At 46.4% G+C, this 27,997-nt stretch overlaps 1 protein-coding gene across 1 annotated transcript; it reads right to left on the reverse strand.

Annotated features, from left to right (window-relative positions):
- Nucleotides 1–273: 273 nt before the first annotated feature.
- On the reverse strand, nt 274–27,994 carry SH2D2A (SH2 domain containing 2A). Its single transcript, XM_088449622.1, has 8 exons — nt 27,948–27,994; nt 22,218–22,351; nt 16,798–16,961; nt 10,486–10,575; nt 5,485–5,650; nt 4,150–4,326; nt 1,958–2,467; nt 274–1,120 (listed from the first exon to the last, which is right to left on the reverse strand). The coding sequence occupies exons 1-8, from the start codon at nt 27,967–27,969 to the stop codon at nt 944–946; spliced, it is 1,440 nt and encodes a 479-aa protein (XP_088305748.1). The 5' UTR covers nt 27,970–27,994; the 3' UTR covers nt 274–943.
- Nucleotides 27,995–27,997: the final 3 nt, after the last annotated feature.

Consider the following 27,997-nt stretch of genomic DNA (forward strand, 5'->3'; position numbering starts at 1 on the left):
CTTTAATTATGCCCATCTAGTAAGGTAGGAGAGTGAATTATGCCCATTTAGTAACGTAGGAGAGCGATTTATGCCCATCTAATAACGTAGGAGAGCGTGCTTAAGCATATATGTCCACATATACTGGCGGTCGTACCCAGGGAATTCCCTGCGGTGAATCTCATCATTTCCTTGCAGAGGTCCCTTGTGAATGCCATGGTTGCTGGCTAAGCTACGTAAATTACTAGCGATAATTATAAATATATATTTTATATAATGTATACAGTTGTCTGGAGTAAGGGCTTGGCAACCTAGTGCCACAAGATGCCGCTCCAGTTTGTTTTCAGTAGCACCTGGGGGGGGGTCAGTCCAGCTCCTACTAGCGAACTTGCTGCTCCTTCCCTCACAGAGGAAACCTTTTTGGGACGCTAGACCCACTGCAAACCATAGAAACCAAGCATGGCCTTTATACATGGTGAAACCTGGGCTTCTGGTGAGTGATCCCCGACACGTTTGGGCCTGCTCACAGACAAATAATAATATAAAATGATAAATAAGTTCTCTGTCCCTATAGTACAAATTGCCATCCTAACCTGAGCCTACCAGCTTCAAAAGAGGAAGGACAGGGAAGCCACTGACATTATTATTACCCATCTACTAATTTTGTAAATGTTGCAACGGGTCTTCCATTCCAGAATTTTTTATGGCCTACAATGTTGAATGCCTGGCACCCGTAAGGAAAAATGTTGGTTACCCCTGGTCTGGAGCATCCCTTCCCCCACCAACCTCACTGTTCCCCCAATGTCACTGGATTTCTAACTGGTAGCTTGTTCCAAGTGAAATAATAGACTCCATTGCCATGAATGTTTTCAGACCACAAAATGGCTGCCTCCTCCATCTGTAGGTGAAACATGCCCGGTGTCCTATAATGTCCTCTTGTGGATCCAGTTAGCGGTGCCTCACGTCAGCTTTCCTTCCTTGCTGAATGGCTTTTTTTCGGCTGGATTGGACAATTCTCGGGAATCTTCTCATAGACGTTTTCCTGATCGTCTAGTGTGAGAAAGATAGGTGGATTTGCATGACGGGTGGTGCTCTTTCCATACGCTGGGTCATCAAACTGTAAAGGAGCCTGCGGTTTGGTCTGTAAAATATTTGGGAATAAAATTTTATTAGATTTTTCAACAAATTTGATCTGTTTTGGTCATTTAATGCCTTTTGTCCTATACAATTATAACCATGTTTTTTCCACCATGTTGCTCAAAATGTCTACTTAGGGGAAGATGTTTACTGGGAGAGACAGAGCCCAGTAAAAGGCCTTTAATTCTCTACTGTGTCATTGATCCAGAAGGTGGGATGTCATCATTAAACCAGTGGGTTGCAGTTTATGTTCCAAGTGTCCTTCTGCAGGAAAGTGCATTTTTAGGTGCAGATTGATTTACTAGGGGAAGACGGGGGAATGGGCTAGAGGGTCAACTAGGCACACAAGCGGATCCACGGCTTAAAACTGCTGCGATAACAACTGCACCTCCTCAATATAAAGACATTTATTTCAACAATAAAACAGTAGAAATGCATACATTTACTTTAATGATACTTGATAAATATAGGGGTACCACTGTAACTGAATATATGACTTTGCTTCTCTTTTAGCTTGTTTTCTGTTTGTTGAGAATATTGAAGTATTAATTACATAAGTACATTTTTTTAAACTTGAATGTGTTTTATGTGCAAAAATGTTACATTTATGTGTTAGTCGCCAGTTTGTTCATTTCCCCACTTTTCTCCCCTTTTCCCTGAATATTGTGGAACCGAACAAATAAGTCCTAGTTCACTGACTTAATGTGACTCATGGTGCCAACTGGGTTTTCCTATTGGAAGCAGTGGTACCTGTCCTGCTGGGTCGTATTAGTTCGCCATCATTTCATGCAACATCATACATGTACTGAGCCCTTGTTGGTAAACTGTACAGAGCACTTACCTTTGATTTGGGGAAATGTTTGGAGGATATCCCTTGTCCCCTGCCCCGGTCTTCCTGTGGGATGTCAGGCTGCTTGTGCAAACGCAGTGAAGCGTGAAAGGCTGACGGTTTATGCTGGAAAGCCTTGCGTGAGGGATGAGAAATAGTGGAAAACCCAACCTGGAGATGCTGGCGGGATCTGGAGCCGTGAAGTGACATGGAATTTATGTCCACCTCACTATAAACGTTCTCCATGGATTCACAACAGGAGCCGCGGCCCACAGCATAAAAGGCTATGGGATCATGTATATTGTCGGCGTTGTCCACTTGTGCGGTCCACAGCTCTGGCTCTGTGTACGTATGGAGCTCTGGTGGGGTATAGGTAGGTTCTGGAGATGGCTCCTCATTCTTGCCCCCTTTATGATTTCTTGAGGGCTTAGTAACTGATGTGTAGGCACTTGGTGGACCTTCATGGATTTCTGCACTTGGCGGAGGGTCTTCCTCTTCGTATGAAGATGAAGCATATTCCACCTGCGGGAGAGAGCTTTGGTGAGCCATTGTTTATTTCTTGTGATCACTTGTGTCTATCTGCTGATAAAGGACTGGTTCACAATGGGATTAAGCAGCGGCTTTGCAAGCGCACAGAAAGTACTGGCCACTCAATATACACTCGGTGATCTATGGATCGCTCAGCTCTAGGGCAGTGTAAGACCACCACAAAAACCTTTGTTCCTCCAGTTTAGCAGTCTTTACTATATATCGATATACAGACGCCGTACTCCCACCGCCTGTCAAAATGCCCACGCCGCTATCCCGAAGGGAATCAGGATACGGGTGTCGGCATCCTGACCGCCGGAATCCCGAACGAAGGATCTGGTGTAAGTATGCGCGCTAGCCCGGGGGTGGGGGGTGTGAGGTTTAGGGACCCCGGGGGAGGGAATTAGGGTTAGGTTAGGCTGCTGGGAGGGGGGGGGTTAGGGTTAGGCACCCGCTGGTATTTCATACCCAACCTGAGCGAACTGTGCATCAGCAACCACATGTCTACAAGAGACCCTAACGTGACAAAAGGTTGGAGCCTCCTTTACACTTGCAGATACATTACAAACAGTATTATCAAGTGCTTTATTTCCACCAAGTGATCTACAAATGATTTCCTTATACACTGAGGGATATACATTAAAGGAAAAAAAAAAAAGAACATCCATGGTATGAAACCATCGACAGGGAACCATCAGTAGTTTTCTCCCACCGACGGTCATCCCTGCTCTTTTACTCAAGGAGCAACAGACCAATTACAATTGGGGGCAGGGCTTCGAGGATCGTGGACGGAGTTGTGCTCTGTGGGCCTGATTGAGACTCGCTCGCTAGGGTGCGTTCGCACGCAGCCAGCAGGTTTTTGCATTCTGTGCATGCACTGCGAGCGATCGGGAACCGTACGCTCGCTGCACATAGACTGCCCGCCTGACTGACAGGAGAAGCCGTTTGAGGGTGGTGACAGGGGCTGGACACTAGAAACGGGGGAGTGGAGGTGCGAACGCAGGCGTGTCTGAGTGTCTTAATGCCGTTTCAGAGTCGTGCATAATTAAGAGGCAGGGTCATAGTACACGTCACTTGGTTGTATTACACACTGAAGCACCCGCAGTACTTGCGGTAGGGTATGGTCAGCCACAGGCGCTGCGTTCACTTCCGATGGTACTCGATGTACCGATGGTTGCATACACTTCCCGGAGATGACGTACGCAAGTGGGCGTCTTAAGACAGACTGGTGGGCGTCTGCATACACAATGCGATCGCACGCTAAGACATATAGTAGTCGTGCTAATGCCTTGCCGTACGATCGCTTGCCCTGCCGAAATGTGTGTGCGAACGCATCTAGCGAGAGGGTCTGAATCGAGCCCTGTGTCCCAGCGCCAGGGAAGAAAAAAAAACAAAACATTGCCGGGTTCTGTGCCATCGGTGGTAGAGAACCATTGGATCCCCGCCATCGATGGCAAAACCATCAGCCATCAGTGGTTAACCTTTGATGGTCGATGGCCATCCCTAAATGTTCTACATGGGGAACGATGTAATATGTAAATAACAGAGTTGTCCAAAACTGGAGAACACCTTTAAATTCTAACAATTAAAAGTCCAAAAACATTTCACATAAACATGGACAACACGTGCTGTACTTTGCATTCATCAGGGCCAAAAAATGACTAATAGAAATTTACCAGTATGGTTTCTTCAAATGATGCTTTTTCCTTTTCTTTGGGGGAAGTGGATAATAGAGGGGCTGTATCCAGCAGCGCTTTGCTGTGTTTGGCGATCCTGCCGTACATCTGTTCACCGGCGGCTGCATCAGGGGAGTTGTCTGGCAGACCTGGGGAAGGGTCGTGTGTCATAGAATTCTGTAGATCACAAAATGACAAGTCCAGCTCATATGTTTGAATTAAAGATCTTTGCTGGCTTGCTCTGCACATAATGCAGAGCAATTCATATTTTTGATTTAATTTGAACATTGTCCCAAAGATATTATTCAAAGAATGACTGCTATATACAAGGGGCACAGCAGGAGGTTGGGGGGCATGTGCCCCAGGTGACAGGGAGGGGGCGCCAGTGGGGGAGCCTGAGTTGCAGCTGAGATATTGGAGTTAGAGCATGGAGAGCAGGGCTACAGTGGTCAGCCTACTACTATCCCATCCCAGGGGCCGTGCTCTGCAGCAATAAGCGGTCACTAATGCTGTCTACAGTATATGTAGTACACTAATGCTGTCTATAGTATATGGCAATAAGTGGTCACTAATGCTGTCTACAGTATATGTAGTACACTAATGCTGTCTATAGTATATGGCAATAAGCGGTCACTAATGCGGTCTACAGTATATGAAGTACACTAATGCTATCTATAGTATATGGCGGTCCATAATGCTGTCAGTAGTATATGTAGGTCGCTAATGCTGTCTGTACTATATGGCGGTCCCTAATGCTGTCTGTAGTATATGGAGGTCACCAATGCTATCTGTAGAATATGGCAGGCACTAATGCTGTCTGTAGTATATGGCAGTCACTAATGCTGTTTGTATTACATGGAGGTCACTGATGCTGTCTGTAGTATATCACGGTCACTAATACTGACTACATTACATGACGGTCACTAATGCTGTCTGTAGGATATGGTGGTCACTGATGTTCTTTGTTGTATATGGGGGTCACTGATGCTGTCTGTAGTATATACGGCTGTCACTGATTCTGTCTGTAGTAAATGGCGGTCACTAATGCTGTCTGGAGTATATTGCAGCAGCTAATGCTATCTATATTATATGACGGCAGCTAATGCTGTCTGTATTATATTGCGGTCATGAATGCAGTATGTATTATATGGCGGTAGCTGATGCTGTCTGTATTATATGGCAGACATATATTTAGAGGATGACTACTATCTACGAATGGAGGCGGGGGGGCACGGCACAGAGATTAGCCTTTTTTCCCAGGTGACAGAAAGTCTCGCTTCACCCCTGCTATATACTATCAATCAGCAGAGTTATGACTGGACTCTGTTGTATTACCTTCCCACACGGTGTTGTCAGTATCTCTTTGTATGGCTTCACGGGAAACATGCAGTAGTGCTTGATCAGGTCTTCTAGCCGTGGATGCGTGCTCTCCTCCCCGTCTATCACATATTGCTCGTCATCCAGCTGATTGAGTATGAAATGGCGACAGCGCTCAGCGCCCCTAGAAAGCAAACAAGACCATAAAACCTAGATGCTAAAACGTTAACACTGGCCCGAGACGTGGCACCTACACTCACTAACTCAGCTTTACAGCAAACTATTCACTGTCTGTTATTAAAGATTAGTTTTACCACGTCTGTTCAATTGTGCACTTGCCATAAAAAAAATAACAAGGAACTTTGTAGTACTGAGAAACACTATCTGTATATAACAGGTACACAAAAACGCTCTTCCAGTTGTCCTACTCCAAGGTGAGACCTCTGTTTCTGCAGCTCCTAAAGTTGAGCCAGGAGTGGAGAGAGGGGGGTGAGGATGGTACAGATTACCTGGGCTCAGGACGGTTTGTAGAGGGTGGGGGTGGGGAGGAGCCCGGGTAGAGGAACAACACCCCAATGTGCAGAACATGCCAAGCTCCCACTCGAGCACAGTGGCCCTTCTGATGTCTTGGCCGTCCGGAGTGATATTGCTGTAATTGTTATCCTCAATTCTCTATTTAATATTGTATTTATTTTTACTGGTCAATGAATGTCTACAAATTCTGTTTGTTTGCTATTTAGAATCTGTCTAACAAGCAAGTATAGTGTGCTGTGGTTCCTTGCTTTACCACTTAGAGCCGTATTCAACTAGAGGCGAAAAGCCGTAATCGGTGAAGAAGTTTCGCCTATTGCCGCTTTTCGCCTGTTCGGAACTTATCTCCAAATTCAATTCCAGGCGGAATTCGCCTAAGCGGAAACTCGATGCACTGTAATAGGCGAAAAAGTTTTGCCAATGTATAGCATGTGAACAGAAGTGCAAAACCTTTATTTTGGGGTGCAAATGTAGGGAAACGACCCAGAGCCCTTGGGACAGCCCCCAAAGGACAAATCTGGCAAAAAACACCCCTAAGAACACCTCAAAAAAGTAAAAAAGCGAAAAATTAAAAAGTGGGGGGACAAGCATAAAAACTAGCAAAATCAACTTCTTTGTGGTCTGCAAGGATGTGTCAGGTGATTTTAGGATTGCAGGTGCAGGCAACAGGTGCGTTTTTGAGGTTGTTTTAAAAGTTCACTTTAGAGACATAAAAATATGCTAGCACCCTTTTTCATGTACCCCAAATTTGACAGGACTACTTATTTTCACCCAAAAATACAGCTTTATGCCATTCTTCACCACTTTTACAAAGACGCTAATAAGAAGCAATTTAAACTACTAAGTACCCCAAACACTGTTATTAGGGCTGTTAGTACACATCTACATTCATTCCCTATGTTACTGCATCTTTTTTTGGGGTACAGACTGATTTCCCCACTTCTGACAGTACTTTCTGCCTGTTCCGCATTCGCCGTTTTCGCCTGTTTAGGAATTGAATTGGTGCGAAAAGCGGGGACGCGCCCAAACAGTTTTCGCCACTGAAACAGGTGAAGGAGGCGGAGAGTCGGGCAGGTGAAACTTGTCCGACTGTTCGCCTCTAATTGAATACGGGCCATAGTTGCAAGTGCTATGAAATTCCATGCAGAAGGAATATTATAAGATATATACAGTCAGGTGCATAAATATTGGGACATTGACAGAATTCTCATATTTTGGCCTCTATTCACCACCACAATGGCTTTGAAATGAAACAAACAAGATGTGCTTTAACTGCAGACTTTCAGATTTAATTTGAGGGTAACTACATCCAAATCAGGTGAACGGTGTAGGAATTACAACGGTTTCTATATGTGCCTCCCACTTTTTAAGGGGCTAAAAGTAATGGGACTATCAATTCAAAAGCTATTTCATGGACAGGTGTGGGCTATTCCCTCGTTTAATTATCAATTAAGCAGGTAAAAGGTCTGGAGTTGATTCTAGGTGTGACATTTGCATTTGGAATCAGTTGCTGTCGACTCTCAATATGAGATCCAAAGAGCTGTCACTATCAGTGAAGCAAGTCATCATTAGGCTCAAAAATCAAAATAAACCCATCAGAGAGATAGCAAAAACATTAGGTGTGGCCAAATCAACTTTTTGGAACATTCTTAAAAAGAAAAAACGCACCGGAGAGCTCAGCAACACCAAAAGACCCGGAAGACCACGGAAAACAACTGTGGTGGATAACAGAAGAATTATTTCCCTGGTGCAGAAAAACCCCTTCACAACAGTTGGCCAAATCAAGAACACTCTCCAGGAGGTAGGTGTATATGTGTCAAAGTCAACAATCAAGAGAAGACTTCACAAGAGTGAATATAGAGGGTTCACCACAAGATGTAAACCATTGGTGAGCCTCAAAAACAGAAAGACCAAACAACATCTAAAAAAGCCATTACAGTTATGGAACAACATCCTATGGACAGATGAGACAAAGATCAACTTGTACCAGAGTGATGGGAAGAGACGAGTATGGAGAAGGAAAGGAACTGCTCATGATCCAAAACATACCTCATCAGTGAAGCATGGTGGTGGGAGTGTCATGGCGTGGGCATGTATGGCTGCCAATGGAACTGGTTCCCTTGTATTTATTGATGATGTGACTGCTGACAAAAGCAGCAGAATGAATTCTGAAGTGTTTCGGGCAAAATGATATGCTGATATTCAGTCAAATGCTTCAGAACTCATTGGACGGCGTTTCACAGTGCAGATGGACAATGACCCAAAGCATACTGCAAAAGCAACCAAAGAGTTTTTTAAGGCTAAAAAGTGGAATGTTATTTAATGGCCAAGTCAATCCCCTGACCTCAATCCCATTGAGCATGCATTTCACTTGATGAAGGGAAAATGCCAGGGGTGTATCTAGGGATCCGAGCGCCCCTGGCAAGGTAATGGACTGGCGCCCCCCTCCCCCCATAATTTCAGGAAGTGCCCCCCAGTAGTAGTCCCCCCATGCAGTGCCCCCAGTAGTAGTCCCCTCTATGCAGTGTCCCCAATAGTAGTCCCCTCTATGCAGTGCCCCCAATAGTAGTCCACCCTATGCAGTGCCCCCAGTAGTACTCCCCTCTATGCAGTGCCCCCAGTAGTAGTCCCCCTATACAGTGCCCCCAGTTGTAATCCCCCTATACAGTGCCCCCAGTAGTAGTCCCCCTATACAGTGCCCCCAGTAGTAGTCCCCCTATACAATGCCCCCAGTAGTAGTCCCACTATACAGTGCCCCCAGTAGTAATCCCCCTATACAGTGCCCCCAGTAGTAGTCCCCCATATATAGTGCCTCCAGTAGTAGTTCTCCTATACAGTGCCCCCAGTAGTAGTCCACCCTTTGCAGTGCCCCCAGTAGTAGTCCCCCTTATGCATTGCCCCCAGTAGTAGTCCCCCCTATACAGTGCCCACAGTAGCAGCCATCCCCCCCATAACGTGCCCCCAGTAGCGGTCCCCACAATACAGTGCCCCCAGTAGCATCCATCCCCCGCATAACGTGCCCCCAGTAGCGGCCACCCCCTACACAGTGCCCCTTAGTAGCCACACACCCCCCCCCCCTGTGCTGTGTCAGAAATAAAAAGCAACTTACCTGATCCCCGCTCCTGCCGGCGACCGCCGCTGTCCACTCCTCCGGGCCTGCTCTCGCTCTGCACTATGGGATGGGAGAGGTCATGATGTCTCTCCCATCATCCGCTGCGGGGAGAGCCAGAAGGCGGAGCTCATGAGTGAGCTCCAGCCGGCTCCCTTCGTGGACGCAGCAGCCAATGAGACTCTGTCTGACTCTCATTGGCTGGCTGCTATAACAAACAGCCGCCGCTGGCGGCTGTGTGTTTGTAAACTGTGTAGGGCAGACCGCTCTCACTGCGGTCTGCCCTACACTTGGGGCCCTGGGCACTAGTGGCTTAGTCCACCCATTGACTGCTTGTGGCACTGCTGGACAGCGCCACCCCCCTTTGGCCGGCGCCCCTGGCGAGTGCCATCCTGGCCAATGGATAGATACACCCCTGGAAAATGCCCCAAGAACAAGCAGGAACTGAAGACATTTGCAGTAGAGGCCTGGCAGAGCATCACCAGGGATGAAACCCAGCGTCTGGTGATGTCTATGCGTTCCAGGCTGTAATTGCCTGCAAAGGATTTGCAACAAAGTATTAAAAAGTGAAAGTTAGATTTAGGATTGTTTAGTTTGTCCCATTACTTTTGGCCCCTTAAAAAGTGGGAGGCACATATAGAAACCGTTGTAATTCCTACACCGTTCACCTGATTTGGATGTAATTATCCTCAAATTAAATCTGAAAGTCTGCAGTTAAAGCACATCTTGTTTGTTTCATTTCAAAGCCATTGTGGTGGTGAATAGAGGCCAAAATATGAAAATTCTGTCAATGTCCCAATATTTATGCACCTGACTGTATGTGTCTTCAATAAAGCATTAGTGTAATACTATGGGAAAATGCTAAATGCTAAAACACAAACGACAAAAATAAAGTTATATGAACTATAATTTTACATCTGTGTTCAAACTATTTTATTTTTTTTTTGTTCTGTTGTGTATTTTCGTTACTTTTCTAACGATGTATTTACTCTTATTCCCAACTAACAGTTGGCGGAGTCACTTCTGCTTTCTCTAAGCATGTGGATAGTGTAAGGACTGGCCTGAAGGGAAGACTTTGACAAAGTTAGCTGGTATAATAATTTATTGCAATATTTTGGAACAAACATTCCCTGAATTTAAATGAAATACAGTTTGCAGTGTAAATAGGTGAGTGCAGAGCATGTATGATTTTTTTATCATTTATATGGTAACATACTTCAGGCACCGCAGATAGTTGAGTGCTGTGGATTAAAGCTTATTGACGCTAGTTGGAACTGTGGGCAATGTCCCCAAAACTGCCTCAGTTACCCCACTATAGATTCACCCTTTGCTGTAAGCACAGTATATGGCAATAAGCATTACTATTATTATCACCTTACCTGTAAGACAGGACAAGGCCGACTCGACTCTCGCAGAAGCGAATGAGGAAACACCCCAGCGGTTTATCTTGCAACATATCTTCTGCCCGGCTGTAGGAGACAGTAGTGATACCTTGTTATGAACTAACCATCTCACATTTGCATAAGTAGGCCCGGCTTTACCCTTTTTTTTTGCCCCAGTAGACCAATTATTTTCCCCCCTCCTCTTCCCATCACCATAGAGCTTCATGGTCGTTATCTCTCCATCATGTGAAAGAAATAAGAGTACAAAATAAGGGCATACGTGCCGACTCTTAACGCAATGTCCGGGACACTCCTGAAACAGTGAGTGGTCTCCCGAGAAAGTCTGGTAATCTCCCTGGCGCTGAGCCAATCACGAGAAGCAGTGGGCGGAACCCAGCTCAGTGACATCATTGGATTCCTCAATTCCACCCACCGCGGAGTGATGATGCAAAGTGTACAAGTTACTTCACTAAGGGGCTGATTCAGCAGGGGAGACAACAGCATTTTTTTTTTTTTTTCACAGATCGAGCGATTGTTTGCGCATGTGCAACCCGCACTGCGCACGTGGAGTGATCGCATTGCAAGTATGTTCGAGTAACCACTCGCAAAGTGAGTGACAGGTAGTCGGCGTTTGCATGTGGAATCAGGGGAAGTTAGAAAACTCAGGCGTGTCTGATCATTTAAATGCTGTTTAAAGGGCGTGCATAAATTAGCCGTTGTGATCTCTGTCGCAGCATGAGAGCTCCCCTGCGTGTCAGGAGAGCTGTAGTGTTTGCAGCTGGTCAGACTTGACTTCTAATGCTGCATGACTACCCAATGTATATCAATATTACCAATGATTACACTGTTGCACGTCGTCGGATGGATATGAGAAGGCAGCAGGGGGCGGCCCTATGCTCGGGTAAGCTGTGGAAGCATTAGTATAATCTCGCAGCTGCGTTCTGTGTGGAATCAGACCCTGTGTTCTGGACTAGGCTGTCCTACGCATCTCCTAGGGGTAAGATGATGGGACAGGGAGTGGCCTGCCAGACTTCAATCCTGTTGCCCTGTGCCTGAGCCCCTGCAACCTTTCCATAAATCCAGGTCTTGGTCTAAGCATTACTCAATTGACCGGAAATCCTAGATCATTCTAAAGCACCATCAAACCTGTATTTTTTTTTATCAATATCCATACTTTTTATCATGATCTTAAGAGGCCCATACATCTGAGACTAATTGCAGCAATTCTCCATTCTGCCAACGCTGGGGTCAGGGAATCGCAGATATTCAACATGTTGAACAACTTCGATTCGCTGATCTGGTCGGAATCGGCAAGTCAGGGATTTTTAACATGCTGAGTTTCCTAGATCCGCAGACATATCGCCTATCATCGATGGCCACAGGGATCGGCAGAATGGGGAATTGGGGCCATGTGTATGGCCCGCATTATTCAGGTGTGAAAATCCTCTCACAGTACAACAGCTCAGGGGCATGGTCTAGCAGCAAGGTATATGTGTGAAATCGCTGTGGTGGGATATGCATGATATCACCAAGGCGTAATAAGTGTTGAGCGGGATATGCAATACACTAGGAATGGCCATCAATGGTGCGACTGGTATTTACAACATGACTGGAAACAGTCACTGGGAGAACCATTGGTGGTTTGAACCATCTATGGGCATCAGTAACTGGGAGGATGTGAATGTGACAGCCAATTAGAGAAGGAGGGCCAGGCAAAGTGTTGTGCAATGGTAGGTGCGCGACTAGGGAAAAAATTATACCGCATCACCATCAGATCTCCTCCATCGATGGCAAAACCGCCGACCATCAGTGTCAAACCATTGATTTATTAACCATCAATGGTCAGTGGCCATCTTATATCAGTGGCAGGTGAGGCCGAGTTCACAGAGGATTTGGGGGTCTATGTACTAATAATCACTGACCAGCCGCGATTATTGTCTATTCATGTCGCCGGGGAAATTTTATCCCCGCTGTGTTGCAGCAACCGATGTCCCTGCGAGTTATATCCTCGCCAAATTGGAGAAGTCTTTCACAGAAGTGCAATGCATTGTGCCCTTAGTACATAGGAACGATTCAAAAAATTATACATAAACTGCACTTTCTGCATCATTTTATTGAAAAATCAGCTTGATACATAGGCCCCTTAGTCTTCCCGCTAGGCTGTTTTAGCAGGGCGCTACGCCCTGCCCGATTCTAAAACGGCAAATGCCCTACCTGCCGGCGTCCTGCTGAAACAGCCTGCCAGGTGTACAGGGTGCCGTCCCCACGTGCAGGTTGCAGTGTCCTGACGGCATCAATTCACAGAGAGGGGAGAGCTTGGGGACAGGCCAGCATAAACGTGATGTAAAGGGGGCACATATTAAGGATACGCTCCCTTTTCTCGTGGCCATGACCTCTTTCCGGGCACGCCTTTGGTGCTCGCGCCAGTGCCCTTTTTAAGTCCGGTGCTGGGTAGGGCGCTGGACCTAGAAATAACACTAGGGTTGAAATTATGACAGAAAGCTGCAATGAGATGGTAGACACCACCCTCTGAGTTTTCTCATGGGCTGCACGCTGCATATGAACAACATAAGACTATGTCCCTCATTCAGACCCGGTCGTAAGCGCTCGCAACCGGGTCGATGTTTAGGCCCTGCGCACGTGCAGCGGCCGCACTGCGCGTGTGCAAGCCCCGGAGCGAGAGAGAAATTCTCTCACTCCGGAGCTCACTACAAAACGGCCGGCTGTCGATGTTGATCGACAGCTCGGACCAGTTTGTAGGAGTGGCGGGGGGGGTGGGGTGGGAGGGGGATTGTGGTTTCACAAAAACGCCTGCCGTTTTGTGGGCGGTCGCACTGACATCAGTAGTGATGTCAGTGGGGAGCTTCCTGCTCGATCAGAGCAGGAAGCTCCCTGGGGCTTGCGGTTGCCGAGACCCAACCTTAGGGTCTCGTCGCAAGCCCCGATGGTTGTGATGGTCTTGACCATCAACCTGGTCGCTCGCTAAAGCTGTGGGTGGTAACCCACAGCTTAGCTAGCGACCAGGAGGCCGCACTTGAAAAGGCAAGCCGCCGCCCTCATTCAGAGCGAGTGCTCGCTTCTTGCGACCGCCTCTGAATGAGGGCCTATATGTAGTATGTTCGTTTTGCCTAGTGCTAGACACAATTTAATATAAAATATGTTGAGGTTATAGTTTGAGGGCAAACCACGTCCTGTCCAACAGGTGATACATAAAGTAAAGAGAGGTCCCGGTATTCCCCGTAGGGCATGGCCACACCCACACATACTTGGACACGCACCCTGGCACCGGACCCCAAGAGATCCCTGGGCTGCTCTCGGAATTCCATAGATACAATCAGAACTTAATTTCCTTAAACACAAATGAGTGGTTTTTCTTTTGCTCTTCAAAAACAATGAGTTCCTAAACACCTCCGTTTGGTGAATATGCAGCTACTTACTGATACTGCTGCTATCGTCACCACAGCTTCCTAGACAATCACAAGGTACATGAGAAATCCGAATGTAACCCAGGCCTACGCTGTTTTTAGAAACCTTTCAAAACCACAGTCACATCCTGTTAAAGCGTACGTTATCTTTAACAGGATGAGTGAGATAGAAGGTGTCACCTGTGCCCCAGCGGGCGCTCCCAGGATATGCAAATTGCTTCCGATTCCGTTTCGAAGACAAAAATAGGCACCTTTTACCTAAGTGACTCCACGGTCACTAACACCTGTACCCTCTTCAATTTGTGGGCAAAGGGCAGAAGCACTGGCATCAAACAGTACCCAAAAATTCTACGTAACACACTGTCAGCCACATTCACTAAAGTAGCTAAAAAGATCACAAAAAAGATAGAGCCAAAATCACTCCAGGGCTTGTGGCTGGGAAACCCTACCGCAGGGTTTCCGTCGCAAGTCCGATGGTCGCGATGGTCAAGACCATTGCGACCATCTTTTTGGACGCTCGTATATGCTGTGGGTGGTCACCCACAGCTATACGAGCGTCCAGGAGGACGCTCCATTTTAATGGAGGAGGGCCCTGATTCAGAGCGAGCGCTCTGGTCAGAGCGTCCGGCTCTGAATCAGGCCCAATGTCCCTTAGTGTCACAATGATAGAAATTCAATTTTAGCTGGATATTACGTCTATTCCAAACTTACCCCCAATTGTGTATATTTTCAGACTAAAATATTGTCCAAAGAAAGATATTTTCAGTGCAGATTAATGACTGATAATCACTGAATTCAAGAGTCGCTTTTCCCTCCTTTGTTAATTCATTGGAAACTATAGAGTGAGGATCCCAGAGGAGAAGGAGGACCATGCACACTCTTTCCTACCAGTTCCGATCCCTCCATGCTATAACGGAGAAGTAGCTGGTTTCAGCCTTTAGTGCATTGCCAGGAAGGGCAGACCATCCTCAGCTGTGTTCCACAAGGCAGCCATCCTCAGCTGTGTTCCACAAGGCAGCCTCCCTCAGCTGTGTTCCACAAGGCAGCCATCCTCAGCTGCGTGCCACAAGGCAGCCTCCCTCAGCTGTGTTCCACAAGGCAGCCTCCCTCAGCTGTGTGCCACAAGGCAGCCTTCCTCAGCTGTGTGCCACAAGGCAACTCCCTCAGCTGTGTGCCACAAGGCAGCCTCCCTCAGCTGTGTGCCACAAGGCAGCCTCCCTCAGCTGTGTTCCACAAGGCAGCCACCCTCAGCTGTGTGCCACAAGGCAACTCCCTCAGCTGTATTCCACAAGGCAGCCTCCCTCAGCTGTGTGCCACAAGGCAGCCTCCCTCAGCTGTGTGCCACAAGGCAGCCTCCCTCAGCTGTGTGCCACAAGGCAGCCTCCCTCAGCTGTGTGCCACAAGGCAGCCTCCCTCAGCTGTGTGCCACAAGGCAGCCACCCTCAGCTGTGTGCCGCAAGGCAGCCTCCCTCAGCTGTGTGCCACAAGGCAGCCACCCTCAGCTGTGTGCCACAAGGCAACTCCCTCAGCTGTATTCCACAAGGCAGCCTCCCTCAGCTGTGTTCCACAAGGCAGCCTCCCTCAGCTGTGTGCCACAAGGCAGCCTCCCTCAGCTGCGTTCCACAAGGCAGCCTCCCTCAGCTGCGTTCCACAAGGCAGCCTCCCTCAGCTGTGTGCCACAAGGCAGCCTCCCTCAGCTGTGTTCCACAAGGCAGCCTCCCTCAGCTGTGTGCCACAAGGTAGCCACCCTCAGCTGTGTGCCACAAGGCAACTCCCTCAGCTGTGTTCCACAAGGCAGCCTCCCTCAGCTGTGTTCCACAAGGCAGACTCCCTCAGCTGTGTTCCACAAGGCAGCCTCACTCAGCTGCGTGCCACAAGGCAGCCACCCTCACCTGCGTGCCACAAGACAGCCTCCCTCAGCTGCGTGCCACAAGGCAGCCTCCCTCAGCTGCGTACCACAAGCCAGTCACCCCAAGCTGCGTGCCACAAGGCAGCCACCCCCAGCTGCGTGCCACAAGCCAGTCACCCCCAGCTGCGTGCCACAAGGCAGCTTCAGCTGTGTGCCACAAGGCAGCCTCCCTCAGCTGCGTTCCACAAGGCAGCCACCCTCAGCTGCGTTCCACAAGGCAGCCACCCTCAGCTGTGTTCCACAAGGCAGCCACCCTCAGCTGCGTGCCACAAGTCAGCTGCAGCCCTTTGCCTTTGTCCAGTACCCTTATTATTTAGCATGGGATGTTTTATTTCATATAATATGGGACTAGCACACCATTTATTTATAGGTTTAGACTATTAATATATCCATCTAGGTACATGTAGCAGTTGTTCTAAGGATCCTGCATCGAATTCACATAGTGTCTGCAGCGTCGCATAGGGTAATACTAGTAACATAGAAGCTGAGATAACAATGGTACAGAACTGCAAGGTGACATATCGAGTAACAACCCACGAACTAGGTAGGGCGCTCGGCAGAGGTAGCGAATGGGGAACTCGTATCATGATGACAAGTGTAGGTGAGTCAGGGAAGGCAGTACATCACTCAGGGGGAGATGTATCAAGCCTTGGAGAGTGATAAAGTGTGGAGAGGTTGCCAAAAGCAACCAATCAGCTTCTGACTGTCATTTCAAAGACTGTGCTAGAAAAATGACAGAAGCTGATTGGCTGCTTTGGCCAATGTCTCCTCTTTTTCTCTCTCCAAGGCTTGATACAACTCCCCCTATTTGAGATATATGGTCCGTGCATTAAAGCGTTTTGGTATAATGTATAAGTGATAATAACAGGTAACAGCTGTAGCATCCTACTTTTCACTGACATCAGTCCCTGTTCCCAGATCCTGACAGATCATTAACAGTGGTCTATTTGATTACATTGGGAAGAGGCCACTTACTTCCGTGTGAGAAATCCGTGGAACCAGTCTGGGAAGTGACCCTTCTTCACCAGCTTACTCCTCTGAGTCCTCTCAAACCACTGATAGGTCTGCTCTTTCAGCGTGGCTCCGGGTTTCCTCCTAGCTTCCTTGTGGGCGGGGGTGGTGTCAGATGGGGGCGTATCCTAAGACAGGGATTGGACATGATAAAGGGTGCCCCCACCAATCACATACCTGCCAACGTAACCCACTGAATATATAGGATGAAAGAGTTTGCAACCTAAATCTGCCCAAACCACACCCAGATGCACACAATACATAAGAGAAATATATGAATCAAATTAAATAGGTTGTCCGCCTGTGACATTTATTACTCCAACAAATATCTAACGTTTATGTATGTACGTGGATATGTAGTCTCTTCAACCAAATGAATCATGTAACAAAGTATAAGAAAGACACAAGTGAATGCAACATCATAAATTAACAGACAGTTCTAGTCACAGAATAGTATTGAAATTGCACATAAACCTGCTAAAACTGGGAGTAGCCCAATAATTCAACAATCTACTAGATTTAAAGTGACTACATATCCACATACCAAGATTATAAGTATTTCATAATATTTATCTATTGTAGCAGTGATTCCCAAACTGGGTACTGTTGCACCCTGGGGTGGGCACTTGCAGGGGTGCCACAGTTTGGTGGCCCAGGTCAAAATCAACTTATTTATGGTCCATGTAATAGGCCGCAAAAATAGTGCTGGCGGCTACCAGTCATAAAATTTGGGGATAAACAGAAGCGCAAACCTGTCCCCCACCAAATAACTGACCCTAAAGCTGGCCACACATCTAAAGATTATCTGTCCAACTAGTTGATTGGTTGGAATGAAAATCTGGTAAGGTATGAAAGCAAATGACAATCAGCAATTTGCTCCCAAACGCCGGAAAATGGACAAAAACTTTTGTTTGAACAAATTGTTTAGATTAAGCATTTAACAAACTTGTCTGATGACCATTTTCATCTGTTTTCTGGCATTTAGGAGCAAATTGCTGATCATCAGTTACTCCCATACGTTACCAGATTTTCATTCCAACCAATCAACTAGTTGGCTGGTTGGACAGATAATCCTTAGATGTGTGGCCAGCTTTAGGATGATGGGTAAGTACAATTTACTTCATTTAATATATTTTGCAGAATTTCTCAATAAAAAAAATATGCTGATACTCTACGGCGCAGTGATTTCAGAAAATGTACGCCTATACTGGAGGAATAAATAAAATAAAGTGTCACAGGTGGACAACCTATTAAATTTAATTTTAGAGCCACATATTTCTAACTTAATATACTATAATATTTTGCTCCAATGTTAATGTTATTTGAATATGTTATTAATTAATAATGAAGGTTAAGTTTTAAAAAGTACAATGGGGGTGGACATCCCCCCTCTACTCAGAAATGAAACTCTGTATGAATTAAAAAAAATAATAATAATGAGAAGTGACTTTTGCAAAAGGGTCTATGTGCACTGAGCAAGTGCATTCATATAAAATTAATTTGTTCCTAATATGACATATAGTAAAAAAAGATTGTGCCATATAAAACACCTAAAAATATATATATTGTAAACACAGATATACAGATAAAAATTAAATGATAAATGTAAAGTAAATCCAAGTATATGAAGACTCCACAGGGAAACGTGAGCGCTCACTATTAGGTGTGATATAATTATATAGCCGAGGGCGTGGCCATGCCGGTGCGTTGAAGCCACGCCCTTAAAGTGTTAGGCCACGCCCCCTAAAGTGCCAGGGCCCGAAATTCCTCTCTCTGGCCGCGGTGGTGACGTGCCTCACACGTGACATTATCTGTACAGGCTCCCGCGGCCCTGAGCTGCCTCTGCTTCCCGCCCGGCGGGTACAGTGGTGGGTGAGACGCTGACCTCCTTCCAGGCTGCTCCGGGGAGTTACAGGCCCGCACAGCGGCTGCGGGAGTCACTGACGCTGCACCTCAGCCGCGGCTACTCCCAGGCAGCATGGCCGTCTTCCTCTGCGGCTCGTCTCCAGGGGCTCCTGCTCCTCTCCTGCGGGGCTGGCAGCGAGCGCGGTGCGGTACTCTGATGAAGCTGTGTTGTTCGGTGAGTGGAAAAGGCGGCGAGCAGGCAGAGCCTGAGGGAGTGTGGTGCATTTATTTCATTGGTATATGTGCGTTTAATATGTTTTTTTATTTTTTTTGTGTGTGTTATATTGCACGAGGTTTTTTTTACTATAGGTCCTATTATGAACAATTAGATGTTATATTTATACACTTATAGGCTTTTTCAATATCAATTGCTAGTTGACATATAGCGCTGCTTGTCTTTGATATCTTGCTTCAGCCCTGGTAATTATTCTCTGCCGCTGGGCCTCTGAGGTAACGACAACACTGGCGCTGGGCCTCTGGGGTAACTACATCCCTGGCGCTGGGCCTCTGAGGTAACGACATCCCTGGCGCTGGGCCTCTGAGGTAACGACATCCCTGGTGCTGGTTCTGTGAGGTTACTACATCCCTGGCGCTGGTTCTGTGAGGTAACTACATCCTTGGCGCTGGTTCTGTGAGGCAACGACATCCCTGGCGCTGGTTCTGTGAGGCAACGACATCCCTGGCGCTGGGCCTCTGAGGTAACGATATCCCTGGCGCTAGTTCTGAGGTAACTACATCCCTGGCGCTGGTTCTGTGAGGTAACTACATCCCTGGCGCTGGTTTTGTGAGGTAATTACATCCCTGGCGCTGGTTTTGTGAGGTAACTACATCCCTGGTGCTGGTTCTTAGAGGTAACTACGTCCCTGGCGCTGGTTCTGTGAGGTAACTACATCCCTGGCGCTGGTTCTGAGAGGTAACTACATCCCTGGCGCTGGTTCTGTGAGGTAACTACATCCCTGGCGCTGGTTCTGTGAGGCAACAACATCCCTGGCGCTGGTTCTGTGAGGCAACGACATCCCTGGCGCTGGGCCTCTGAGGTAACGATATCCCTGGCGCTAGTTCTGAGGTAACTACATCCCTGGCGCTGGTTCTGTGAGGTAACTACATCCCTGGCGCTGGTTTTGTGAGAACTACATCCCTGGTGCTGGTTCTCTGAGGTAACTACGTCCCTGGCGCTGGTTTTGTGAGGTAACGACATCCCTGGCGCTGGTTCTGTGAGGTAACTACATCCCTGGCGCTGGTTCTGAGAGGTAACTACATCCCTGGCGCTGGTTTTGTGAGGTAACTACATCCCTGGTGCTGGTTCTTAGAGGTAACTACGTACCTGGCGCTGGTTTTGTGAGGTAACTACATCCCTGGCGCTGGTTCTGTGAGGTAACTACATCCCTGGCGCTGGTTTTGTGAGGTAACTACATCCCTGGTGCTGGTTCTTAGAGGTAACTACGTCCTTGGCGCTGGTTTTGTGAGGTAATTACATCCCTGGCGCTGGTTCTGTGAGGTAACAACATCCCTGGCGCTGGTTCTGAGAGGTAACTACATCCATGGCGCTGGTTCTGTGAGGTAACTACATCCCTGGCGCTGGTTCTGAGAGGTAACTACATCCCTGGCTCTGGTTCTGTGAGCTAACTACATCCCTGGCGCTGGTTTTGTGAGGTAACTACATCCCTGGTGCTGGTTCTTAGAGGTAACTACATCCCTGGCGCTGGCTTTGTGAGGTAACGACATCCCTGGCGCTGGTTCTGTGAGGTAACTACATCCTTGGTGCTGGGCCTCTGAGGTAACGACATCCCTGGCTCTGGTTCTGTGAGATAACTACATCCCTGACGCTGTGCCTCTGAGGTAACGACATCCCTGGCTCTGGTTCTGTGAGGTAACTACATCCCTGACGCTGTGCCTCTGAGGTAACGACATCCCTGGCTCTGGTTCTGTGAGGTAACTACATCCCTGGCGCTGGTTCTGTGAGCTAACTACATCCCTGGAGCTCGTTCTGTGAGGTAACTACATCCCTGGTGCTGGTTCTTAGAGGTAACTACATCCCTGGCGCTGGTTCTGTGAGGTAACTACATCCCTGGCGCTGGTTCTGTGATGTAACTACATCCCTGGCGCTGGTTCTGTGAGGTAACTACATCCCTAGCGCTGGATCTGTGAGGTAACTACATCCCTGGAGCTCATTCTGTGAGGTAACTACATCCCTGCCACTGGTTCTGTGAGGTAACTACATCCCTGGGGCTGGTTCTGTGAGGTAACTACATCCCTGGCGCTGGGCCTGTATGGTAATTCATCTCTGGCGCTGGGCCTGTGAGGTAATTAATCTCTGCCGCTGGGCCTGTGAGGTAATTAATCTCTGCCGCTGGGCCTGTGAGGTAATGAATCTCTGCCGCTGGGCCTGTGAGGTAACTACAGCCCTGGCGCTGGGCCTGTGAGGTAATTAATCTCTGGCGCTGGACCTTTGAGATTATTAATCCCTGGCGCTTGGCATATGAGATAACTACATCCCTGACGTTGGGCCTGTGAGGTAATTATTCCCTGGCACCTGGCTTGGGAGGTAATTATATACCTAACGCTGGGCCTTGGAGGCCTATAAACTAGCATTATGCTGGGTACACACCTGAGCAGTGGATCGGCTGGTCGCCCCCTATGAACCAATCCATCGATTTGGTAAGTGGACTGCACAAACGATTTGTGCATTTACACTTACCAATCCGCCGCCCGACATGCCTGGCCACAGAAACCGGAAGTGACATGATGTCTGCGATTCCTGTGGCCAGTGTACAGGGTTTTGGTAGGTCGCCCGTACACATATGCAGTTGCCGGTGTCGTCCGCAGACATATTGGGTGTACACATGAGCCGATGCACTACTGATATCATTCCTCGTTCAGTCGAACAATATATCTACATAGTGTTCACTTTCACTCTAGCTCCGGCGCCAGGCAGGGCACCGGAGCTAGAGAAGGCACTTCCTCGCACGCGGCGTGGCCATTGAAAAGGGGGCGTGTCTATAAGACGCGTCACCCTTTTTGTCACTCTTGGGGGCGTGCCCGGCATTTACGGACACGCCGGGCAGCCCCCAAGCGCTGCCGACAGGTAGAATAGATGCCGGGCGCATGCGCCCCGGCGTCTATTCAGCGGCGGTGACCGGGTCACCGCACATTTCCCCACCTGCGGGACACTGCGACCCGCGGGTGAAGACGGCACCTGCAGGCTGTGAGGGCAGGGCGCTTTTTCCCCTCCTGAAGGAGGGCAGGGCGCTTTTTGCCCTCCAGAAGGAGGACAGGGTGCCCCGTAAAACAGCCTAACGGGAACGCTATCTACAAGTAACAGGGACTGCGATTGCCAGCTGCATAGACACACATTGCTTTGTGAGAGTAGGCATGCTCCAGTTCATACATGGCATCCCGTTTCCCTCAAAGCCAGACCCTACTCCCACAACATCTTGTATAGGAGATATACATAGGGGTATAAAGTATGAGATTATAACCTTTTTTTTGCCCATGGACTCCGACTTTGTCTCTCCTGGGGCGCTGAGCCTTGCATGGCAGAGGGTGTCATTTTTTGTTTGTTCTTGTTCCGGAGGAATAGGTTTGAAAGTACTGAAGTGGACGGGAGGGAAATCTGCAGAAGAGAAGACATGAATATCTCAGATTACAACAGTATATTTGAAATGGATGCTAATCTGCTGAAATGCAACAATTACTCTTCCTACTTTATTATTCAGCCACCTAATATTTATAAGGAATTTTTTTTGGATTAAACATACAAAGTACATGAAGTAAGGCTGGGTACACTGGAGCGACGGGCATTCGTTCCGACATCGAAACAAATGCCCGTGAACAGTGACAGGTACAAAAGGTTGACACACATATGGTCAACACATTTTTTCTGTTGTATTTTAACCCTAACCCTCCCTGTGGTGCCTAAACTTAACCGTAGCCTAACCCTCCCCCTAGTGGCTAACCCTAACCCCTCCCCCTCCCCAAAGTGCCTAAGCCTAGCCCATACCCTAACCTTCAAAATTATGGAAAAAAACATAAAAAAACATTTGTCGACCTTCTCATTGCTGACCTTTCATCCGGATTCCAAAATCCCCTCCCTTACCCCCCCACCTGTGTCTAGACAGGTACAAATTCAAGAATTGTGAATACTGATTACATTGCTGTTCATAGGGACTGGCTAAAACAAGGAGAACTCTGGCATGGTTAGCCAATTTAATGTATATTGTAATATCTGGAAGATACATTCCCTGCTTGTACACAGGTGAAATGCTGGGTACACATTGGCCGATATACTGTGTGTACATCCGATGAACGTAATATCGCCCCAACCAAAGGACGGTGTGTACACCCAATACGTTTGTGCACTACGTCTTTCACAGATACAGTATATGTCATTGACCATGCTGCACAGCAGATGCAATATATCTGAAAGACACATTGTTCACGTTAGCATGTGTGAACGGCCGGCAGACCGACTGGCCCTTATACCGATATGCAGGAACCAGCGACAATGATGTCACAACTGGTTCCGGTGGCCAGACATATCGGGCAGTCGCTTGGTAAGTGTGTATGCACGTATCGTGTGGTTCAGTCAGCCCATCAATCAGGTGTGACATAAGAATTGAAGTTTAAAAAATGTTTTGAACATTGGAAAATGAATGTGAAATTGTCACAAACATTTACTAAATAAGTTGTTGGTGACTTCTAGACTTTATAAATATTAGCTCCTGCAGCAAGAATGAAAATAAATGGTCCTGCAAGCCCTCAATTGTGCCTGAATTAGCCTAAAATACTAATCTGCTGCGACCCCCCTCTGATTTTCATCTTGCATGGCTGCCCCTCTCTCCCTGGAGACAGACTTAACACCACAGACAGCACGGTATAAAATACTGTTCATGTTTTGGGGAACCCTATATCGGGGGCGGTGTGGTGTGGTTAGGTTCCTCTTTTTCATCCAACTTATGTCAGTATAGCTTACTACATATAGCAAGAGACATATACCACAGGAAATCTATCTTTGCTTTCTAAATTCTATTATGCGAAACATATAAATACTATAATTACACATGAATAGTAAATGCAGGCTGTAATCTCAGTTATACCCCTTTTACACCGGAGCTGAAACCCGGGTTATTGCAGGGTTAACCCGGGCAGCTCCTTGGTGTAAAAGGGGTGAGGGTTGGATCGCCGGGTCGAGTGATAGCGTAGCCCGTGAAACCCTGCTGTGTGTACTGTGCACTCCGGGTTTTGATGATCTGCAGTGCGCCGCAAGCCGGCCGATTTGTCCGGTTTCAGTGGCGCTTGGAGATGACGTCATCTCCAAGCGTCCACTTTCACGCCGGAAAAGCCGGGTCTATGCAGACCCGACTGCGGTGTGAGCGTCGCCGACTCGGGAATATCCCGAGTCGGCGCCGGCTAAATTCCGGGTCTGATACAGATGGGAACCATGTTCCAACTCCGGGTTAGACCTGGAATTTTGGTGGAAAAGGGGTATAAGTCACCATTTTTGAGAAGATGTTTTTCCATCTATATTATAAGCTGTCCTTATAAAGATGTAACCATAAACCTTAGGGCTGTAATCACCGTTAGTCATTGAGCAAAATTTACTAGACGGCATTTTTAAAGTCGGTTCGCCTCCAGCGGTTTTGGATGCTGGATTTAAAGGGTAAGTTATATTAAAGACAAAACATACCAGGCTTTTTATTGTAATTGCCATTTAAATTCAGCAGCCGAAAGTGTTGAAGACGCAGCGGCTTTGAAATCCGCTGTATAGTAAATTTAGAACATAGGGGAGAATTCAGTTAGATGCGATAACTTAACACATGTTATGTTATCAGTTATCACACTCCTCGCAGGGTTTTTCGGCTATGCTTGTCCGCGTTTTCGCACAATCCTATTACCAAAATCACAAAGCGGCATTCGCGCGATAATTTTTAATGTATTTTGCCGTGACAAGTATAGTTAAAGATGAGAAAATCTGCCTGTATCCCAAAAAAAGCCAAGCTGATATAGGAGAACAATATACGAGTGTATAAAGTATCTGAGGTTCTTAAATGTGTCAAATGGCTGTTATATGCATGTTTCTAAAACAGTGAAATAATGATGGAAAGCAAGTGTTTTTGACAAAGTAAATGTTCTACTTAAATTTGGGGTGCATTAAAATGCCATTAAAATATAAGTATATATTTGTGTCATTTAAATACACTTAATTTTCAAAATACGCCACTCTAAAATTCCCATATATCTGTCCCACATCAATTAACCCATTTTCCTGCACTTTGTACTTTTTCAACCTCAAAAATGACATGTCATTATTGGCCAAATTAAGCTAATTAAAATTTTGCTTTGGCTAATTAGCCACTAAGCAGGGTGCCCCAGTGGTTCTGAACCAAGTCCCGACATTTTTAGCGAAAAATATGGGTTTTGCACAACTTTCTACCTTCTAAGAAGGTGGTGAAAACTTTTCATGGCAAATGATATGGAGAATTCGCACTCGAGAAAAGTCGCGGCTAATAGGATTGCACGTTAAGTACAAATTTGCACGATAAGCTTGTTTTCAGGGAAAGATGACTTATCGCGGCTAAATGAATATCCCCCATATGCCCGTATTCAACTTGAGGTGAAATGTCACCGATGACGTCATTTTCGCCTATTTGAAATATCCCCGTATTCAATTACATTGACAAGTCAATGTAAAAAAACGGGGATAATTTTTCGCCAGCCGTTAGCAGGTGAAAAAAAATGCAGAACTGGTGTTTAGGGGTGCAGGCTTAAAAAAAATAGCCTGCTCCCTTGGGAATACCCCTTTAAAACGAAATATGCAATAAAAAGCAAAAAAAAAAACCGGGACACCCCAAAAAAATTAATTAAAATTTTGGGGAGAAAAAAAATAGGGGAACAGTGTTTAAAAATAGCGAAATAGGTTCAGGGGTATTCTGTAAGTATGCGGCAGGTGTTCTCTAGAATAGGCTATTAGCGGCAGGTGCAGTTTTGCAGAATTTAAAAAAAATTAGTTTAGGGACTTAAAAATATGCTAGTACCCAGTTGCATGTACACCAAATTTGATGGGACCACTTTTAAAAACGAAAAAAAGAAAGCTAAGTCCTCTTCTGCATCACTTCTTCAATGTCAGGAAAAAAACACCTGCCGCGGCTATTTAAAAACCCGACTTTCTTCTGCAGGCAAAAACGGTGGTACCCATAGTGATCCCCCAGGTCTGGACATCTTTAGGGAGTCCTACAATTCCCGAAAATTCACATATTTTTTTGCCGATCTAAGTTTCGCCGGTTCCCGATTTCGCCTTCTTTCGAATACGGGGAATAGCGGGCACCCGCGCGATACTTTTCCGCCTGGAGAACAGGCGAATGAGGCGGTGAGTTTTGATATTATACCAATAATCTCTGTGATTTGTGTAAAAGCACTTTGGTCTTGCCCCTGCTTATGGTCACATAACTCTGTGGTCACTGACCAATAATATCATTATAATTTACATTAGGAGGTAATTCATTCCATTCATCTTGAACTTTGACTTCTGCGAGAAAGAAGGTAATACCACAAAATTATATAAATGTCTACAAAAACAACACTCAAATGACCCTGTTCAGGCAATCAACATTTAAATTGCAAGCTTCTTGTAACAGGATTGCCCCTTCATAATAAAATTCACTCCCCGTTTTACCTCCTGTAAATAAAATCTCTTATAAAAATAAGGTCCAGTTTCTTCTTTATATTAAATCTTCAGAAGTTTGTAACCTCTTATATATAAATAGCATGTTATGTATTGTGTTTATTATCAAATTGGCATTTGACCAGTATTTTATGTTCTATGCTATATTCTACAACTTGTCAACTACTGCAGGCTAATGAAAAATTACTATATTTTCAGCATAAATATATGTAAATAATGGAAGTCATGCATGATTCTAGCCCAATTCAAGGACCACTAGACAGACAAGTGCAGAAGAAAAGCACATAAACCACTCAGCAATATTTCATGTACTGTTCAAACCCTTTTGAAATGCGGCAGTATTTTTCTGCTTTGTGCAGAATGTGCTCATATTTCTATATGTGATAAATATTAGCTAGGTTATCAATATAACTTGCAACCAGGAAAAATGCAGATTGCTTATTGATATTTAATCTTCCCATGAAGTGCTCTAAAATTGTAATAGTAAGTAGTAATAACCATGGTCTGCAAATCCACACGTTTCCCCATACAGTTGGATTCATTGGAACAAAAGTAGGCGTCTACAGCCACAAAAGAGGATTTGCAGTGTGCATTTGCAGGAATAAAACAAAAAAAGCTTAATGGCAAATGTTCTGGATGGTTTTCTGCAGGCTGGAAGAGTTTTCAAAATATAACTAATACTGTATATGACTACCTTCTATAGCCCCTTTTTTCCTGCCTGTCTGGGACAAACCTGTTTTCCTTCAGGCCTTCCTCGTTCATTCTTGGCCTGGCTCAGCTCAGGAATATGGTTTGTTGGGCAGGACCTCACTCCTTTCCTTTGCTGATTTACCAAATTCCCTGACCTTACACCAAACGTTTGAGTACCTACAACTTCAACATTTCATAGGGTCTCATCAAATTCAATTGTTTTATCGCACCCGATCTCCCCTCTAACGTGACGGGAGATCGGGGTGCGATATTCAATCACTTTTGGATGCCTATGCTTTATTGCGATCAAAGAAACAGGGTAGCGGCTAAACCCGTCTAGGCCTGGTTAGGGCGCTCGATCAGCAATTTAGGCGCCCATATTCAGGATTTGTCGTACATTTCTGCTTGCTACCTCAGTAGCGTGCGAGCAGAAATGCTGCTGGCTGTCACGCCCGAATTGAGCAGTAATTAAATTGCTCCGCAGGGCTCCCAGTAGTTAAAGCCGCTGGCGCAAACAATTGAATTTCCATCTATGGCTCCAACTCCATTTGAGAAACCGTGGCACTCCTCAGCACTGGGGAAAGGCATAGGTTCCAGAGGCAGACGTGAAATTGGAGGAGAGGGAGACCTTCCTAATTTGTACCACAGTAATTGAAGCTAACAGTGCCTGGTTATTAAATTCACGTACAATCCTATTATTCACTGAATAGTGATTTGCTTTTTTGCACTCTATTTGATACTACACAGCATTTTGTCATTTTTGTTACTTGCTTTGCATCAGATTTCTTCCTAAATAAAAAGTTATACAAAACAAACTATATTATATAATGTACATTACCTTGGCGGTAGTAAAAGGCCATCTCACTGGGTCAGTGGGAAGAGCTGTAT

This window comes from Taudactylus pleione, unplaced genomic scaffold, assembly GCF_031769625.1.
Source record: "Taudactylus pleione unplaced genomic scaffold, aTauple2 ptg000490l, whole genome shotgun sequence".
Taxonomy (NCBI): domain Eukaryota; kingdom Metazoa; phylum Chordata; class Amphibia; order Anura; family Myobatrachidae; genus Taudactylus; species Taudactylus pleione.

Coding starts and splice junctions, on each gene's coding strand:
- SH2D2A (XM_088449622.1), bottom strand. CDS start 27,969: ATGGCCTTTTACTACCGCCAAG. Junction 10,576..16,797: donor CACGGATTTCTCACACGGAA/GTAAGTGGCCTC, acceptor TGTCTCCTACAG/CCGGGCAGAAGATATGTTGC. Junction 2,468..4,149: donor CATTTGAAGAAACCATACTG/GTAAATTTCTAT, acceptor TCTCTCCCGCAG/GTGGAATATGCTTCATCTTC.